This window comes from Dendrobium catenatum, unplaced genomic scaffold (genome assembly GCF_001605985.2).
Source record: "Dendrobium catenatum unplaced genomic scaffold, ASM160598v2 fragScaff_scaffold_797, whole genome shotgun sequence".
NCBI classification, from domain to species: domain Eukaryota; kingdom Viridiplantae; phylum Streptophyta; class Magnoliopsida; order Asparagales; family Orchidaceae; genus Dendrobium; species Dendrobium catenatum.
In genome coordinates, this window is record NW_021319259.1 from 33,240 (window position 1) to 54,012 (window position 20,773).

Genomic DNA, 20,773 nt, shown 5'->3' on the forward strand with positions numbered 1-20,773 from the left:
TCACATACCGACTATGGTCCCTCATATCTCCTTCCCCCGTTGACTATAGACCCTCGAACCAACATCGCCCACCAACTACAGTCTATCCAACCACCATCACCCATTGACTACTATCCCTCGGACCACTGTTGCCTGTCGATTACGGTTCTACTAGCTGAATGAACAAGACCACACTCTCTTGATAACAACTCTCATATCATGATATTCTTCCAACTTCCACCATGTAATGTGCTATATATGATGTATTTTGCTACATCAAGCCAATGCCTTCCCCTAAGGGAAGAGCCTCATTGGTAATCCACAATAAATACTAGTGAAATCATTTTAAATGTGTCAAACCCCATGATTACCCCCTTTCAAGATTTTTCATTTAAAAATCTTGGTGCCTTTTATGACTTGTGCCCCTCTCTTTATTTGTTTGTATGTTGGATCTTTGTTCAAAACGAAGAAATTAAGTTCTTTATCTCTCTACCGTCTCGAATGTTCCAGTTCTCAACAATCACAAATTTTAAAATGAGTGAACACTTAGTATCATACATAAAATATAATATTATTATACTTATTTTCTATTTATATGCACATATAAATATTTTTAGACTATGGATGAATAGAAAATCATTTGTTCTTTATAAATTTGCATATATCATGCACATAGAAAAAATATATAAATTTTTTACTAGAAGATGTTTTGAAAAATAGTAAGAATGCTGTCGCAAATGAAACCTTAACTCAATTCAAAATTTTTTTCAATTAGGAATCCAAATTGAAGTAGATCCGAGCAAAGGCTTTATTGCTTTTTAAATTCACACCGCAAATTCCACAAGCCAAATCAGGTTCCCGCCAAAAATTCACAAGCAAAAGACAAGCGGGAATACACAATGCAGAAATCCGGCCATGCTCAACCCATAAGCTCCGGTACCCTTTCTTCTTCTTCTTCTTCTTCTTCTCAAAATTTCCACAAATTCAACTGCTTCTCTACAGAACAATGGATGCCCTCAACCCCTCACGGATCCAGCGAATCGTACTTCTTATAGATCTGCATCCTCTCCTCGTCTTGGAAAACACTAAACCTTACGTTTCCAACGTCCTCGCCGCCGCACAACGGATACTCTCCTTCCCGGCTATATCCTCATCTCTCGCGGCTTTCAAGTTCTTCTTTTCCTCCCTCTCTCCCATCCTCTCCACCTCTAAGCTTCGCCGCCTCCTAGGTAAATCTCCCGCCTTCCTCTCCTTCGATAGTCCCCTACAAACACTAGATCACCTTATAAGCATCTTTAATTCCGTATTCTCAATTCAAGATCCACTCGATTATGACCGACCTGCTTGTTCTCGCGCGTCTCTTGTTGCTGGATCGCTGCTCCAACTAGAGTACGACTATGCATGGGAGCCTCAAATTCAACGCCATAGAGGTATGCTGCATTCCATAATGATTCGTTCCAATTTAGTGGTGCTTTTTTCTCCGATCCCTCAATCACCCAGCTGCTTGTCTGAATATTTGAGTGAGGGGGCGTTGTTAGATTCTGATCGGTTCCTGAGGAAATTCTTACAAATTTTTGGCCTTGTCAAGGAACGGCTCGAGTCCAGAGATATCCATGTCAGCTGGGTTGATGTTAGTTTCGAACGATTAGGCGAGGTAGAAAGGTTAGGATTAGGTCTATTCGAAAGCGGCGTGAAGGAATTGGGTTGGGGATGCTACAGGACTGATGCGATTGTTTTGGGATCTGCGCTTGTACCATTTGGCTTGATATTCCCACACATAGGCTGTAATATGGGTTTAAAGTCGTTGAGCAGTTATATGAAGAATCGCGCTGAATTGATTCTGGGCATCACAGACTCCAGTGGGGCAACTCTAGAGTGTAAAAGTTGTGATCTTGAATTGGTTGTTTTAAAAGTGTTTGAAGAATCCGAAATGCTATGGCTTTCTTTGGAAACATGTGGGAGAGGCAGTATAAGGATTTTCATTAGAGAGGTATGTGAAGTAAATGAGGCAACGAAGTCCACAGAAAACCCTTGTGCTTTAATACTTCTGCACGGAATTTCAAGAGCATCTGGGATAGAAGCTACTGGTAATGCTAAAGAGGAATTCATTGCAGATAAGGTTCTTAAATTGCTTTGTGATGAGCAGGGTGAACTGGATGCAAGGAAACCTATTTGGCAGCTTATTCTAACTTTTCTCTATAATAGAAACTGCTCAGCTGTAGTTTCTGTTCTGGACGGTGAAGGGAACTCATTTAATGGCATATTGCAGCCTTTCACTTTGAATTATGCCTTACTTAACATATTTCCCTCAAATCTTGATGTTTCCTTGTCCGCCAAAGATAGAGTTAATGATGATAGAAGAAAGGGAAAAAAAACACAGGTGAATCTGCCCCATGATGTCTCATGGGGCACTTTCACAGATAGAGTGTTTAGCCAGTCTGATGGCTTCACTTCGGCAATTGTCCTTGAAGAGTTATACTTTAATTTGCCAGTCGCCAGATCTAAAAAGTTACGGTTTTTGAAATGCTGGATGAAACAGATTATTAAATTAAACATTTCTTCTGATAGCGAACGAAACGGAGTAGATAGCTCCTTAAGTGTGAAAGGAGTTAAAGAGGAAAATCCAAGCTCGCAACAAAATTCTGAACCTGTTTCTTCTGCTGGTGACAATTGTTTGAACCAACCACCAGGTCAATTGGCGTCATCCTTCATTTGCAGTGAAGACTCGAATGCTTTCCTGGGAAGTATTTCTCAGAAAATTGAACATGCTTTGTGCTCAAAGGAAGTTGACTTGTTTATTTTGGCAGAGCGTCTTGTACTTATGTCAATTGATGCACTTTATATTAAATATGGAAGGGATCTGGCGGAGGATCGTAATAGGAGGAAAGAGCAAGACTTGTTTGACACCAAAATAGCCACTGAAATATCTGATCTTCTTTTGGTGAAACCTAAAGATCTTGAACTCAAGTGCAAAAGCTCCACTTCTGCATCTTCTACAGTAGAAATAGCTTCTGTTATTTGCAGCAATGAAGAGAAAATTAGGATGTATCCTTGATGTACATGTTTTTATGAATTTCATAATCAGCTACTTTAAGTTGCCGCATTTTCAGTACAAAATTTAAAATCTATATGCTTCTTAACTTGCATTAGGCATGAACTTCAAATCTTGTTCAGAATGGAGATACTTCTATCGAAGATTGCATCAAACTTCGATAAGCATGCAAAACAAAAGTTGATAAAAGATTGTTGCTTACTACTACGAAATGTAGAGTTCCATCTGCATGCTGATTTCTTTGGTGGAGAGAGTCTCCTCGATTACGCAACAAGGACCATAAAATCCAGGTGCTAATTGGTTGAGAAAAAAATACTTTGATTTATGAGATGTTTATTGTCCTTTATCTTTTCATTCAATATAAAAGCTTCTTCATAAGTCTTTGCATCAGTAGTTGTTTTGACTAACTAGTTCGTGTGTATAAAATGTGTGATGATTGTACACATAATTTCTTGTTCAAATTTAACATAGTGCATGGTTATTACCTGATGTAGCATGAATGCGAAATTATAATGCTATGCAAAAGTAAACTAGAATGCATTGTGATAGGGAGATGTATGTTCATGAGAATATTTCTTTACCAAAAACCCTTACTTTAAGTATTAGAGAGTAATGGATTGAGTGATAACCTAAAGAATCCAACAATTAAAATTATGATGCAAGTGAGAACTATATCAACCAATACAAGTTTCCTAGCCCTAAAATGGTAAGAAAAACAATGGCAAGCTAGAGAAGGATCTAATAGTGATGGAGTTAGCAAAGCTGATAATGGAAGGGGGGATAACTTGAAGTTTTTCTATTAACGGTCCTTCGTTAAATTTCATCCATCGAAAATTCTTCTTCAAAGATCATGCACTCATTCACTTATTAGGCACTCTACTTGAGTGGGAAAGAACCCAAGTGAATATACACGAAGAGGCAAGAAACTCAAGTTTTTATTCAATATAACAGTAATTACATGATGAGATGACCACTATTTATAGACTTATACATGAGATAGCCCAAAAGTCTAGTACAGGTAGAAAGGGCCAACCAAGCTTAGGAAGGGGCAGTGTGTGGATTTTGATGGGTTTGGGTGAGTTTCTAAGGTTTTTGGGCTTTTTCAATGAAAATAATAAATTAATGTAGTTTTAAGGCATTATAAGGTCACCTTGGTAGAGCTAGAAAGAGAGAAAAAGAGTCATAGTGATATAGTAGTAAATGATAGGTGACCACCACGTGGTGACATGACAATTAAGTAATATGGTGGGGATCGATTGTGATCAAAATAAGGTTAAATAAGAGGGTTAGCCAAGTTCAAATGCATGCATGACTCAATATATCTCAATGATTCATGTTGCGACTCAATGAAACGACTAGGATTGACCACATAGGGTTCTCAAAATATAGAAATGACTTGTGACCCAAAACATAAGTGCAAGTACTTTGGATTCAATCAAAAGAAAAGCATATATAGAAAGGTCCTGGGTACAAAGTAAACTTGACTTGATAATGATGATATCTGAGATGCTCCACATCATTACTATAATTATGCATGTTAGATTGCAATTTTAGGTCCATAACCATTTTTATAACATATTTGCATAAGCTATTATTATTGAAGTTTAATACTTAATATTTTCTTAAATAATATTTTAATTTTGTTATTTACTTTTCTTGTTATTTTTGAATAGTAATTATAAAACAATGCATGCCAGAAGGGCAACATCCTATTTATCACTAATGTTTTTGATTTTATATTGCATGGAAAGTAAACACTTAAGGATTTATTTTTTTTTTCTTTTTCTACATGCATTATATGTTACAAATTCATATTAGTGATTTCATATTGTTTAAGGTTTAGAAAATCTTTTAAGACCTATGCCCCCTAAACTCATTTTATTTTGAGGCGTTAAGAAAAAGATTTAAAACCTACATCTTTCCTTGATCTTATGTTTAGAGAGTCTATTTGACTTTGTTATGATCTTTTTCAATTAGTTTAATTAGTTTAATTGGGCATTTAATAGAAACCTTTAGGCTATGAGTTTTAGGCTTTAAAACAATTATATTTTATCTTAAAAAATTAATGAAAATCAAAATAAAACCTAAAAACCTATTCTCTTCTTTTTTATGAGGGCTTTTGCTGCTAGCTACACTTCAGAAACCAGCCATAAGTTCAAGCTTCATTAAGTTAGTTCATTACTCTTTTTATTCCTTCCACTTTTTTTCTATATATATATATTTCATTTGCCTTCTCCTTTTTAGAGTTAACTCTTTTTTTCTTTTAAAATTTCCTTCTTCATAGTTCATAGAATTAATTTTATTTTTACACTTCATCTACTCTATTTTTTTTAAGACTATGAATAACTAGAATTAGATTGTCTTTTTTTTTTAAAGGCTTCATTATAGCTGTAGCATTTCTACAATAATGATGAAAGTTGTTCTTAAGGGAAAATATATAACTTGGAAATATGAGACTCAAGATAAATTAAAAGAGAAGGCGAAAAAAGTCTAGATGTATATAAAATGCAATCTTTGTTATAAAATTATCATAGGAGGTGTTAAATGACTAAATGATCATCTTGCTTAAAATTATAAGAATATGGGGCCATGTGAAAAGTTTAAGATGAAGTTAAATGAGAGATATTGAACTATATGAATGCCTTTACAATGGTAAGGCGTCAACGCTAATAGAACATGCATGAAATGAAAAAGAATGGATCTTCTAGTTTTGGTCTTACTAGTGGTACTGATGGATACCTCTAGTCTCACACTCTCACTAAACGAATTTGAGGCCCTATGGATTGATTAATTAAATATTTAAATCTTGATTTGAAGATTGAATTCAATGTGTTTCGTCGATGTCCTCTAACAAATATTGTAATCAAGTTTGTATAGATGTTGGAAGATTTTTTTTAATGAAAATCTGATTCCTTTTAATACTATGAGGTCTCCATCCTTTTCAATATGGCTCAGTTCAGGGTTTCTAGACTTGTTCTCTATAGATTGATACTGAGGGTTTAAGTAGTAGCCTGCTGCATGCAAGTGTCGGTGAAGCTGTTGTTCCCACTAATCATCAATAATATTTCAAATTTCCCTAAAGCTTCTCTCTTCGCCTCTTAAGTTATAGTAATCATCTCTTTAGCTTCATCCATAGCATTGTAGTTGAAACCCATTGCAGGCTTCTTCTCTATATCCACCATCCTTCAAATTTGAATCAAAGATCTAGTAGTTGTAATGACATACAAGATACTTTGTTAAAATCTATCATTTAAAACAATCTTTTAAACCTCATTTTCCTCAGCTTTCTTTGCCCAAGCACAACTCACTATGTGATGGTGAACATAGACTTTAAAGGTTGTTTAGCATCTATCATACTCTCTAATGTCAAGTAAGCGGTGACAAATCTTGTTGTTGCTGGCCTCAGAATTTTTTTCTTTAAAAATTTTCTCATAAGAGCCAAAACTCAAGAGTGGTTGTAAATAAACTTAGTTATTTTTTTTCTTTAGTAAGTGCATTCTTATGTTGAGGCAACTCCCCAAGTTTCTTAAGAATCAGATCTATGTAATGTGCAGCATATGGAGTCCAGTATAGATGTTTTCTCTTCTCCATAAGTTTTTTCCCCGCAGCCTTGTAAGAGCTTGCATTATCTTTAACCACTTATACATCCAACTATTCTCCAATCTCCTCAATAATGCTATCTAATAATCTAAATATGAACTCAATATTTTTGACCTGGTCAGATGCTTTAACTAACCTTAAAAATACAATATCATAAGGATTATTAATGGGAATGTTGATCAAACTTTTATGTTTTATATCAGACCATCCATATTCCATAATTGTTACACCTGTTTGAGCCTAAGTTCTTTTAATTTCTTCAATGTTTTTATCAGTGCTATCCAACTCCTTCAGAATTCGTGTTCTCAAATCAGATATGGTTGGAGGTTTGAACCCTCTCCCAAATGCTCCAACTGAACGAATCAAGTTATAAATAGGAAGGTAATGTTGCAACATTAAATGGAATTGTATTTTCATAGAAGAATCTGCCTATATCCTTACAATCTTTTTCGTGCCTCCCTTACATTCTTTGGTGCCATCTTCTGTGTAGTAGGAGGCATATCCTCTGATGTTTGCACCTTATAATGATCAATGGGACCTCTAGTACCCCTAGATGAAATGAGATTCATCGAAGAAGATGAATCCCTAACGCTACGCTCACTCCCGTGGTAGGAGTCAACATCAACTCTGTCCTCAAATTGCTTCTGTACAAGATGTTTTAACATGGTAAACTTATTCATGTATGTCTTTTTCTCATCCCTTATATTATCAGAAATTTTAGAGCATAGTGCAACATTTTTGTGAGACCCTGAAAGATGATCCTTCATCCTAGTCATGTTACCCTTCACAACTTTGTCATAGTAATTGCATTTTAGATATACATATGTTATTGTCTCTTACATCCACCTGAGTAGGGTTGCAAGCGAACCAAACGTTCGATGAGCTACTCGTTGTTCGGTTCGATTAAAGCTCGTTTGCAATCGTTTAATTAACTAAACAAACAAACTTGAACAATATTTTAAATACTCAATTCTTAAATAAACAAACTTGAACACTAATGCGTTCGGCTCATTTATGTTCGCGAACAACATCATTTGAAGTTCGTGAACAAGCTCGACATTAAGCTCGATAAAAGCTCGATAAAAGCTCAATTCATGTTCGATTTTGAACTACTGAATAAGCTCGATAAAAATAATTATTATTTGACTACAGAATTAATAAATATAAATAATCATTACCATTGTTACATAGACAATTGCTTTTATTATAAATGTGTTTGTTTATAGATATGTTCATGAGCATGTTTATTTGATAGTTAAAAAAATTAGTTAAATATGTTCGCGAACAAGCTCGATAAACACTAAACGAACGAACATGAACTGAACATGAACCGAACATGAACACTCCTTAATTTAAATGAACCAAACATGAACACAAATGCTAAAGCTCGAACAAACATGAACCAAACTTGAACAAGCTGATATTAAATGAACACAAACATGAACACTCACATACTCAGCTCGGCTCGGTTCGTTTGCAGCCCTACACCTGAGTGCTATGTTTCCATGCTGGATCCTTTGTATGACCTGATTCAACTTTATCCTTACTTCTGATCATCCTTTATGAGAAGAATATAAAATAGAAGATTAAAACATCAAGCCACTATAAAAAAACAATCTAATTTATACACATATCTATTGAGCATCTTATAGACTTTTACTTTTTTATTATGCATGCCTAAACCACATGTCCACATAAATATAAGTCTAACAGAAAGATATCTAAATATTACATAAATAAAAATGTCCTATCATTTTCATTTTCTTACGCTATTAATGGCAACCATTCAATCAAATGACATTGAAAATTATATACAAAAATTTTTTGTATCATAGAAGATCAAAACATTCTTTGTGCATAACTTACACTCATATTACATGTAGTACACTTCTCATATTAAAATTTTCGGTATTAATTTATACACATATCTATTGAGCATCTTATACTTTTTATTATGTATGCCTAAACCACATGTTCACATAAACATAAGTCTAACAAAAAAAGATCTAAATATTATATAAATAAAAAAGTCCTATAAAGAAAAAAATTTCACCAAAAATGAATGAAACCAAAGGAAGATGTCGATAAATGCAATGGTATAATAAAAAAATCACATTTGAGTGCAAAGAAGAAGAGGAAGTAAAGCTATTTCACCTTTGTTAAAAAAATCCTAAACTCCAACAACAAAGAAGAAATTTTAGCGGTCAGTCGAAGGAGACTCCAGGCCAACTTGTGGTAGAAGAGAACTCCAAACAAGAGGCGAAGAGCAACTCTCGGTGGAAGGAAGTTGATGCCGATCGAATGGAATGAAGAGGGGAAAATGTCGCTCGAAGAAGGGAGAAGAAACCCTTAGTTCGAAAATAACGGAAGACGCGAGGGGGGCGGGGTCGAACCGAATAGAAAAATATTATGTAAGGGTTTTGCTTTTTATTTTTTTTAATTTTAAGAGGTGGACGCTTTTAAAACTTGAGGCGTATGCCTCATTCCCTGCTCTCATTGCATAGGCTTTGAGGATTAAAAGAATGAAATTGCGCTGAGGCGAGCCTCTTATTGCACAATTTTAAACCATGTCTAAATCCACCACAACTCAAGAACAAATTACAAAAAATATATAAATAATATAGCTTTTTTAGATTTTTATTAATGTATTACACTATTATTCATTTTTATATTGTTCAAAAATATTTAGGGAAGAGGAAGATAACTGATATTGAGGAAGAAGCTGATTGGAAGATATTGGACTCTATATGAGAGGAGCAAGGGGAGAGAGCAGTTCATCATAATGATGATTCATATGAAAACCCCCTTAGTGATGACAGTGCTGATGACTTATGAGTTCTTATGTGATATGTCATTGCTATTTATTTTTGGAATTTATTTTAATGAAAATAATACTGTGATTTGGGAAAGATAGAATTTAAGTTGAACCATATTTCATGTTGTCTTATTATTGGGATATTTTGATTTCACTTTATATCTTGTGTCTTTTTATGTTTTATATTATTTACTCATTAGTATATAAAAATTTATCATTTTATATTTATGCAATCTTTTGATTTTGAGGCTTACGCCTGAAAATGCCTTGAGGCTTATTCCTCGCCTCACAAACGAAAAATGCCTCAATACTCGATTATGCAATTTTAAACATTGGTTGAAACATCTGACATAACAATAGTTTGATTATAGAGTTGATGTTTGCTCTATGGGCGTGAGGGTAGTGGTTGGGACTCATCATTTCATTGTAACCTATGCCTTGTAGGGGTGCAAGGGATTCTAGAAATCACCACATGATGAACATGATGGACGATAGATAGGGAGATAGGCCTTGTGCATCACAAAAATTGTCTCTAGAGACTACTAGGGAGGCACGAACATGTGTGTGCATGGACATAAAGAGTTTTTTTTTTTAATGTAAATGACTAAATGCTATCCCTTTTAAGGTTGCAAACTCCCTTGCTTACTACAACATGATTTGTTCTGTTGGAGCTTATGGGAGAGGGTTGAAACCTCCATTCATGTATGATTTGAGGATATGAATTTTGAAGGAGTTCACATACATTAAAAAAGACATTGATGAAATCCTATGATGCATAGATACGGACATGACAACACAGATACAACACTACACGGACACATGACACATCAATTATTAAAAATATAGGGCACAAACAAGGGTTAGATATAACATTATAATTTTTATATTTTAAAAACAATGTATAAAAATTGAATAAGTATAATATTAAAAATAATATAGAAATAATAAGTCATTTAACTAGAATTTATGCTTAAAATGATTAATATTGAGATGTCGAGAGTCATGCGTTAATGTCATGTATCATGCATCAAGAGAGGAGACAACAATGATGTTGAGAGTTTAGCATAGATGTTATGTAGTAAATATCATGTGTCAATGTCAAGAGGGCATTTGTTGTTGTTGTTGAGAGGGCATTGGTCTTCGGTGTTAAGATGAAGATGGACAAAGATGAGATGTTTAGTTGTGGGTGTATAAATTACCAACATCGAGCATCAATGTCAAGATAGTGTCAGACTTTGATGTTAAAGATGGTTTTGAAATGTCGATGTTATAAGGACGTCAAATGTCGATGTTGAGACGACATCGAGCATTATTGTGAAATCAAAGTCGCGACCCTCTAAAGAGAATAAAAATGAGAATATTTGATGAATGAGGTATTGAGTGTGGGTAATTGATTTGGTGTTGCGGAGGGGAAATAAGAAATTTTAATTTTTATATTTTAAACAAATAAAAAGTTTAAATACAAGAAATTATATTAAAAAAATTAGTAAAATATTTAAGACACGCATGCCCAATTTATATTTAATTTTTTTTTAATAAGACACATTTTTAATGTGTCTGATATTTGTCAGAGGTGTATCAGATGCATGTCATGTCGGATAAGTGTTAGATACTGCACGCCTCTTTGAGGAGAAGTGTTGATGTATCATAGATGAAATCAAGAGGACATGGAGCTAGATAGGGTTATAATCATGTCTAAAAGATGGTCTGATACAAAGAATATAAGCTTGATAAATATACTTATATTGATTAATAATTCTTATGGCATTATGTTCTTGAAGTCTAGAAGGTTGATACATAACTTGAAGAATAATAAAAAGGGAGGAAATGTTTGGCATGAGAGCTTCCTAATTATCATGCAAAATATGTACACTTGATATAATATTTATCAACTTAATACTAGATTTATGGTTAAGTTTGTTAAATATGTAATATTAGTCTTATTTTTTTTTTCTAACCCGTGATTTGGAGTGTCGGAGGATGTAGCTTGTAGATGAAAGACTTAATTTGGAGTGTTAGGGGATGTAGCTTGTAGATGAAACACCTGAATCAAAGGGTTTACAGTCAGACTCCCAATTCTAACATGTTTCACTTCCGAATGTGAACAAATTGGAGCACACTCAATCTAGTGAATTCAAAGAGAAGAAATTGCTTTATCATGGCTAAGCTGTACAAATTTGTTTATGCACAACAAGAAATTAAAAGATATTCACCTCAAATTAACTTCATGCAAAGATGACGATCCTTTAATTTTAATGATTTCCCATCAGATGATGAATATGATAAAGTTCCAAGAGAAGTGCTATGGAGAGTTATAGAAAAGAAAAGGGGTTAATAATGCTTATATTCAAGTTATTAAGGATATGTATGCATGAGCTATTACTTGTGTTCAAACACAAGGTGGTTTGATGATAGGAAACACTTGTATTTCCAAGTGTTTCTCACCAAAACCAAGTAGATCCAATGTAAAATTGCTATCCACAGCAGAAAAACAGCCAAAAATAGTAGAAAAGCAGGAAAAACTGCAGAAAAATTCGAGAAAAAACTTGTATTTTACTAGTAGTTGCAAGGAAATAGCAAAGATACAATTGATCCTCAATTCGAGAGGAGGATCGATCTCTCCCAAATCTCTAGACGCCGCTAGAGCCCAAAGAAATCCTAGTTCTACGAGATCTCAAATTTCAGCCAAATTCAAAATGCCCAAACCCTAGGAAAATCTACTACTTAATGCATACAAATCAAAAGGAAATCCCTAAACAGTCCCTACATTCAAATTTCCCTCTTAACCCTTGCTTAAGTGATTAGTTTGATTGTGATGATGCAACTAATGATGACCAAAGTATATATATATATAGAAAGGATGTAGCATATGGCCCTTGCTTAAGTGATTAGTTTGATTGTGATGATGCAACTAATGATGACCAAAGTATATATATATATAGAAAGGATGTAGCATATGGCCCTTGCTTAAGTGATTAGTTTGATTGTGATGATGCAACTAATGATGACCAAAGTATATATATATATAGAAAGGATGTAGCATATGGCCCTTGCTTAAGTGATTAGTTTGATTGTGATGATGCAACTAATGATGACCAAAGTATATATATATATAGAAAGGATGTAGCATATGGCCCTTGCTTAAGTGATTAGTTTGATTGTGATGATGCAACTAATGATGACCAAAGTATATATATATATAGAAAGGATGTAGCATATGGCCCTTGCTTAAGTGATTAGTTTGATTGTGATGATGCAACTAATGATGACCAAAGTATATATATATATAGAAAGGATGTAGCATATGGCCCTTGCTTAAGTGATTAGTTTGATTGTGATGATGCAACTAATGATGACCAAAGTATATATATATATAGAAAGGATGTAGCATATGGCCCTTGCTTAAGTGATTAGTTTGATTGTGATGATGCAACTAATGATGACCAAAGTATATATATATATAGAAAGGATGTAGCATATGGCCCTTGCTTAAGTGATTAGTTTGATTGTGATGATGCAACTAATGATGACCAAAGTATATATATATATAGAAAGGATGTAGCATATGGCCCTTGCTTAAGTGATTAGTTTGATTGTGATGATGCAACTAATGATGACCAAAGTATATATATATATAGAAAGGATGTAGCATATGGCCCTTGCTTAAGTGATTAGTTTGATTGTGATGATGCAACTAATGATGACCAAAGTATATATATATATAGAAAGGATGTAGCATATGGCCCTTGCTTAAGTGATTAGTTTGATTGTGATGATGCAACTAATGATGACCAAAGTATATATATATATAGAAAGGATGTAGCATATGGCCCTTGCTTAAGTGATTAGTTTGATTGTGATGATGCAACTAATGATGACCAAAGTATATATATATATAGAAAGGATGTAGCATATGGCCCTTGCTTAAGTGATTAGTTTGATTGTGATGATGCAACTAATGATGACCAAAGTATATATATATATAGAAAGGATGTAGCATATGGCCCTTGCTTAAGTGATTAGTTTGATTGTGATGATGCAACTAATGATGACCAAAGTATATATATATATAGAAAGGATGTAGCATATGGCCCTTGCTTAAGTGATTAGTTTGATTGTGATGATGCAACTAATGATGACCAAAGTATATATATATATAGAAAGGATGTAGCATATGGCCCTTGCTTAAGTGATTAGTTTGATTGTGATGATGCAACTAATGATGACCAAAGTATATATATATATAGAAAGGATGTAGCATATGGCCCTTGCTTAAGTGATTAGTTTGATTGTGATGATGCAACTAATGATGACCAAAGTATATATATATATAGAAAGGATGTAGCATATGGCCCTTGCTTAAGTGATTAGTTTGATTGTGATGATGCAACTAATGATGACCAAAGTATATATATATATAGAAAGGATGTAGCATATGGCCCTTGCTTAAGTGATTAGTTTGATTGTGATGATGCAACTAATGATGACCAAAGTATATATATATATAGAAAGGATGTAGCATATGGCCCTTGCTTAAGTGATTAGTTTGATTGTGATGATGCAACTAATGATGACCAAAGTATATATATATATAGAAAGGATGTAGCATATGGCCCTTGCTTAAGTGATTAGTTTGATTGTGATGATGCAACTAATGATGACCAAAGTATATATATATATAGAAAGGATGTAGCATATGGCCCTTGCTTAAGTGATTAGTTTGATTGTGATGATGCAACTAATGATGACCAAAGTATATATATATATAGAAAGGATGTAGCATATGGCCCTTGCTTAAGTGATTAGTTTGATTGTGATGATGCAACTAATGATGACCAAAGTATATATATATATAGAAAGGATGTAGCATATGGCCCTTGCTTAAGTGATTAGTTTGATTGTGATGATGCAACTAATGATGACCAAAGTATATATATATATAGAAAGGATGTAGCATATGGCCCTTGCTTAAGTGATTAGTTTGATTGTGATGATGCAACTAATGATGACCAAAGTATATATATATATAGAAAGGATGTAGCATATGGCCCTTGCTTAAGTGATTAGTTTGATTGTGATGATGCAACTAATGATGACCAAAGTATATATATATATAGAAAGGATGTAGCATATGGCCCTTGCTTAAGTGATTAGTTTGATTGTGATGATGCAACTAATGATGACCAAAGTATATATATATATAGAAAGGATGTAGCATATGGCCCTTGCTTAAGTGATTAGTTTGATTGTGATGATGCAACTAATGATGACCAAAGTATATATATATATAGAAAGGATGTAGCATATGGCCCTTGCTTAAGTGATTAGTTTGATTGTGATGATGCAACTAATGATGACCAAAGTATATATATATATAGAAAGGATGTAGCATATGGCCCTTGCTTAAGTGATTAGTTTGATTGTGATGATGCAACTAATGATGACCAAAGTATATATATATATAGAAAGGATGTAGCATATGGCCCTTGCTTAAGTGATTAGTTTGATTGTGATGATGCAACTAATGATGACCAAAGTATATATATATATAGAAAGGATGTAGCATATGGCCCTTGCTTAAGTGATTAGTTTGATTGTGATGATGCAACTAATGATGACCAAAGTATATATATATATAGAAAGGATGTAGCATATGGCCCTTGCTTAAGTGATTAGTTTGATTGTGATGATGCAACTAATGATGACCAAAGTATATATATATATAGAAAGGATGTAGCATATGGCCCTTGCTTAAGTGATTAGTTTGATTGTGATGATGCAACTAATGATGACCAAAGTATATATATATATAGAAAGGATGTAGCATATGGCCCTTGCTTAAGTGATTAGTTTGATTGTGATGATGCAACTAATGATGACCAAAGTATATATATATATAGAAAGGATGTAGCATATGGCCCTTGCTTAAGTGATTAGTTTGATTGTGATGATGCAACTAATGATGACCAAAGTATATATATATATAGAAAGGATGTAGCATATGGCCCTTGCTTAAGTGATTAGTTTGATTGTGATGATGCAACTAATGATGACCAAAGTATATATATATATAGAAAGGATGTAGCATATGGCCCTTGCTTAAGTGATTAGTTTGATTGTGATGATGCAACTAATGATGACCAAAGTATATATATATATAGAAAGGATGTAGCATATGGCCCTTGCTTAAGTGATTAGTTTGATTGTGATGATGCAACTAATGATGACCAAAGTATATATATATATAGAAAGGATGTAGCATATGGCCCTTGCTTAAGTGATTAGTTTGATTGTGATGATGCAACTAATGATGACCAAAGTATATATATATATAGAAAGGATGTAGCATATGGCCCTTGCTTAAGTGATTAGTTTGATTGTGATGATGCAACTAATGATGACCAAAGTATATATATATATAGAAAGGATGTAGCATATGGCCCTTGCTTAAGTGATTAGTTTGATTGTGATGATGCAACTAATGATGACCAAAGTATATATATATATAGAAAGGATGTAGCATATGGCCCTTGCTTAAGTGATTAGTTTGATTGTGATGATGCAACTAATGATGACCAAAGTTCAAATCATTATCTAATGGTTATATATTTGAGCTTCTAGTTTCATTTGATGCATCCTGAGTTTAAAACTTTTTATTAGCCTAGGTTGACCTAAAATTGCCCCTCTTAGCAAGATTTCATCATCGTTGAATGAGATTTTGATGTAGACAAGAATTTATATTATATATATATATATATATATAATTTTTGTGTTATTGGATGCTATGATGGAAAACAATCCATGATCATGCTGTGTTTGGTGCTCTTAGGTTGGTTCACACCATTGTCAATTTTACTTCCTTGCTCCTTGGTGGTTGATTGAGTGATTATATATGGGCTGCTTTTGATTGTGCTTGGCCCATTTATTTCTTTAGTTGGTTGGTTGTTTGGTTTCCTTGTTGGATGCTCAGTTTTCTTGCTAGCTTCTCGGTTTTCCATATAACTGTTCGGTTTCCTGCTGCTGGCTGCTTGGTTTTCCCCTTGCTAATTCCTGTGCAGGTTGCTTTGGCTTCTCCTTGTGAGGGCTGATTTGGGTGGTTATTTTTGGTTGTTTTGGAGTCACATTTATGTGAGCAAATTATTGCTCTTTCCCCTCGTATAAATTGTGGTTGAATTTCTATGGTAGGGGTTATTAAAGTGAAAAAAAAATCAGAGGGTTTCTTCTTAGCTTGCGAGCTATTTTCTTCTTAATCCCCATTTCTTCCTCTCGGTCTTCCTTCTACTTCTCCCCTCCATAGTTTCCCTTCCACTAGCATCTTTCTTATTTAAAAAAAGTGAGTTGTAAGGAAGTATTGTGCCCTTTTCTGTTGTTATTTGCCAGAGGAGCCTCGCTTGTGTTGGATCACTAGTTTGCCTTTCCTTTGAGTACCTTTCCCTATAATGTGATGTGCATGTGAGGCGATCACTCATGGTTGTTCTGATGGTATTATAATTTGTGTTTTGTTTGTTTTGCTTTCTAGTGCGACTTCTTAATCATTTTTCTACATTTGGTTTTCTACTAAGTTTTTATCATTTGGTGTTTGTTTATGTGATATTGAAAGGAGGTGTCTTTCTGGATGCCTAATGTTCTCTTACTTGATTTTAGAACTTAGGTTGCATCAGATTTCCTAGGATGAAGTAACCTATAGCTATTGATAAGGATCCTCAAGTTTAACCTTAATATACTAGGGTATATGACTGGCTTAAGATGATAGAAGCATGTGATCTTGAAGGACATATCATTATGCCCCTATCGACTTCCCTTTGAGCTAAAGAGAAACCATCATATACTCCAAACAAAACAACAACAAGCCTTTATCCCACTGTGTGGGGTCGGCTACATGAATCCTTTTTCTCCATTGTGTTATGTTAATAGTCAAATTCTCATTAAATCTAATAGAGAAAGGCCATTTCTTATATGTTCTAAGTTCTAACACAAAGTCTTTTTAGGTCTACCTTTGCCTTTCTTAACATAAGTCAAATCTAATACATCTACTTTCCTAACCGAGTCATCTAAAGGCCGTCATTTTATGTGACCAAACCATCTAAGGCGACTCTATTTAATCTTATCTTCCATTGGAGCTACTCCAACCTTTTCACATATATGCTCATTTCATATCCTGTGTGTAAACCCACTCATCCATCTGAGCATCCTTATATCGACAGCACTTAACAATAATATACTCAATCTCTCCAATTAATCGAGCAAAAAATAAGCCTTTGCAACATGAAAAGAATATAATCAGAGTTGAGAATAGCGTTAATCAAGATTTTCTTCAAAACTAGAGAGGTAATTAACGATGAGAATCTACGCCTATAGAAATCTTTGAACCGAAAGAATGAGTCCTTATAAAGGGATGAAACTTTCTACATATTTTTTTTAATGATTCTTTAATGTACCTTTTATATATCATCCAAAAATTATCTTGATCGGGCAGAATCTCAACCCAAAATCAAGTTGGAAACTTCAAAAATTAAATTGAAGACCATATGAACTCCAATTTTAACAAACTTACAGTCGAATTGAACATTTCGGAAATACGAACCCAACGACACCAAACTCGAGTAAATCTGAGTCCAAATAGGTCAAAATCAAAGACTCAAAGCATATTTGGAAGGTTCAAACCATAATTTGGATTACCAAATGATTTCCAAACATGACATGCTTATAGTTGAATTGAGCGGCTCGACGAGACAAATCTAACGGGCCCAAGTTCGTCAAATTCTAATATTATTAAGACATTCAAATACCAAATAATTGGTCCATGATCGAGGGAATCCACATCAACCGTCCATTCAAACCACTCCCAAATTACCCTTGATCTCCCAATTATTTACTAGTCATGCCATTCTTAGAAAACTATAAATAGACCCCTCATTTCTTATAGAAAGGGGACTCCAAGGGAGGAAGGAGGTCCAAGCAAGAAGAGAAGGAAGAGTTCTCTTGCCACTAGGCTCCTCGATCACCTTCCGGCCACCGAGCGTCGCTAAAATTTTGCCTGTCGGCGGACTTCTGCCTGTCGCCAGACTTTCGTCGGATTTCTCTATGTCGGACTTCTGACCGTCGTTGGATTTCCCCCCGACGCCGGACTTTTGCTCGACTATTGTCCTTAATACCTTCGCCGTCAAACAATGGTCCTTCCAACCTCCGTCACCCGCTGACTATGATCCTTCCGACCTCCGTCGCCAGAAAATGTTCTTTCTGACCTCCTCACGCCGACTATGATCCTTCCAACCAAACGAACATGTCAACATTGATGCTTCCTATTTTCACCATATAACACACTCGATATGATGTATATTTGTTACATTAAGCCAAGACCTTCCATCCAATGATGAGCTTCATTTGTAATCAACTGCAAATATTAGTGGATTCATTCAAACTGTGCTAGACCCCATGGTTTTTCCCCTTTTCAGGGTTTTCCACGTAAAAATCTTGGTGTCTATTATGAATGCTACACCCCCTCTCTCTTATATGATTGCGTGCTGGATCTTCGTACAAAGCTAAGGTGTTAAACTTTATATTTCTCTACCGCCACGAATATTCCAGGATGCAACAACCTTCTAAATAAAAATTGTTTTATTCCCATTTGACATCGCTCCTGGATGGGAGTTTTTCATCATTTCTTTGGAGCCCCACGTAATTATGGTGTGCAAATGTCACATTTTAGAAGCTACTTGTTCAACGGCTTCCTCTTGAATAACGAATTAAATAAGCCTTGAAATTTTCATTTAGTTGATATTCAGCCACTCGATTATTTCTAGTTTACAGTTTCCTCAGAACTATTACATGTATTGTGTGATAGCTCTTCCAGACTGAATTCATAGAATAAAATAATCATCCTGTGCTATGTCATGCATGAGTCAGGTCAAAACGGATGCTTTCTAACATCTCTAACTAACAAGGGATGTATTTTGAACTTCTGTCTTGGCTATGTTAACAATACATCATTGCAGTATTCATAATGAGTATAAATGTTTATTTCTTTCAACAAATGAGATGTGCTTTAAGGAATGCAAAATCTTCAAGAAAAAGGCAAACCAAAATAGGTGGATGGTGCAAAATGTTCAATTGCCAATGAGTGTTAAATAGAAATTTTGCACCTTCAGGTTATTTGGTCTTTTTTATTCGGCTCTCCTTTTGTTTTTCCTCTCAGATTTTTTCATTCCTCCATGCCTTGTTCATTTTTTTTTTATCCAAACATGATAGTTTGTCATGAGTAGGAAGAATACATTCTAAACTATTTGCCCTGTCATTGCTACAGGTACGAGCATTCTCTACGAGATGTCATTCATGAAATCTATACTAAAATGGAATTCTTCTCATTTGATGGGAATGAATTGGAGGCATCAGATTCAGTACCTGCAAGCAATGAAGATGGGCTAAAAAGGGGCGACAATATCAGCATGAACAGCCCAAATTCTGTCTACATGAATGAACAAAATATGCTCAACCAGCAAATCCTGAATTGCACAGCTGAACAACAGCTGATGGAAGCTAAGAAGAGAAGAAACAGGGCTAGAAGATTCTCTTCTTTCACAAGTTGGGTACCGGATTTGCAGAAGGTTTGGGCCCTCAGGCATCCAAAGCTAGAGAAACATGCACTTGAGACTATTCTTCCCAAAGTTAAAGCTAAGAAAAGGAAGCGGCGTTCATCGATCGATGACAGAGTGTGTGAAACACCTTGATAAGAGATCGGGTCTACAGCCGAGTGGTCGACGGAAGAAATTTCTCTCATCTCACACGGGCTAGAATCCCCTAACTGTCCAAAATAAAAAAAAACACCTTGATAAGAGATGATAATTCCTCACACGAAAAGCTGCAGCTGGTAAACAGATATGATCAATGATTAATGACTAAAGGCTTAAATCATGAAGCAGCTCAGTTTTCTTGTTTCAATTTAAGCTTTGTGTGAGACGGTTTTTTTACTGCTTTTTAAAGCAGCTTTTAGTACCAAAATTAAAATTTTTGTACTAAAAAGTTACTCTACAAAGCACTAAGAAAGCCGTTTCAAATGAAGCCTTAATTGGAATCAATCATGAGGTCTATCTTTATACATGGAATGTATATAGATAATGTGCAAAGTCGCATCTCTGGAAGAAAATATCCCTACAATTCGAGTGAACGTTGAGAAAACATCCCTGCAAATTGCCAGCAAATAACAAGGGATCAATATTTTTTGAATAATAGGTACGTATCCTGAAAATTTACTAACATTTGTAAACAAGCATGTAATGCGATTGTATTTGCATCAATGTCTTCAACGCATTTATTGAGAAATTTGTTTA

At 34.5% G+C, this 20,773-nt stretch overlaps 1 protein-coding gene across 2 annotated transcripts; it reads left to right on the forward strand.

Annotated features, from left to right (window-relative positions):
* The first annotated feature begins 766 nt into the window (after window positions 1–766).
* On the forward strand, window positions 767–20,199 carry LOC110112529. Of its 2 annotated transcripts, XM_020844782.2 has the most exons (4): window positions 767–1,208; window positions 1,299–3,024; window positions 3,130–3,321; window positions 19,750–20,199. In XM_020844782.2, exons 1-4 carry the CDS (start codon window positions 986–988, stop codon window positions 20,171–20,173), a joined length of 2,565 nt encoding a protein of 854 aa, XP_020700441.1. In that variant the 5' UTR covers window positions 767–985; the 3' UTR covers window positions 20,174–20,199. The 2 variants fall into 2 exon arrangements, with proteins under 2 accessions (XP_020700441.1, XP_020700439.1); XM_020844780.2 differs by having other exon boundaries at window positions 767–3,024.
* Window positions 20,200–20,773: the final 574 nt, after the last annotated feature.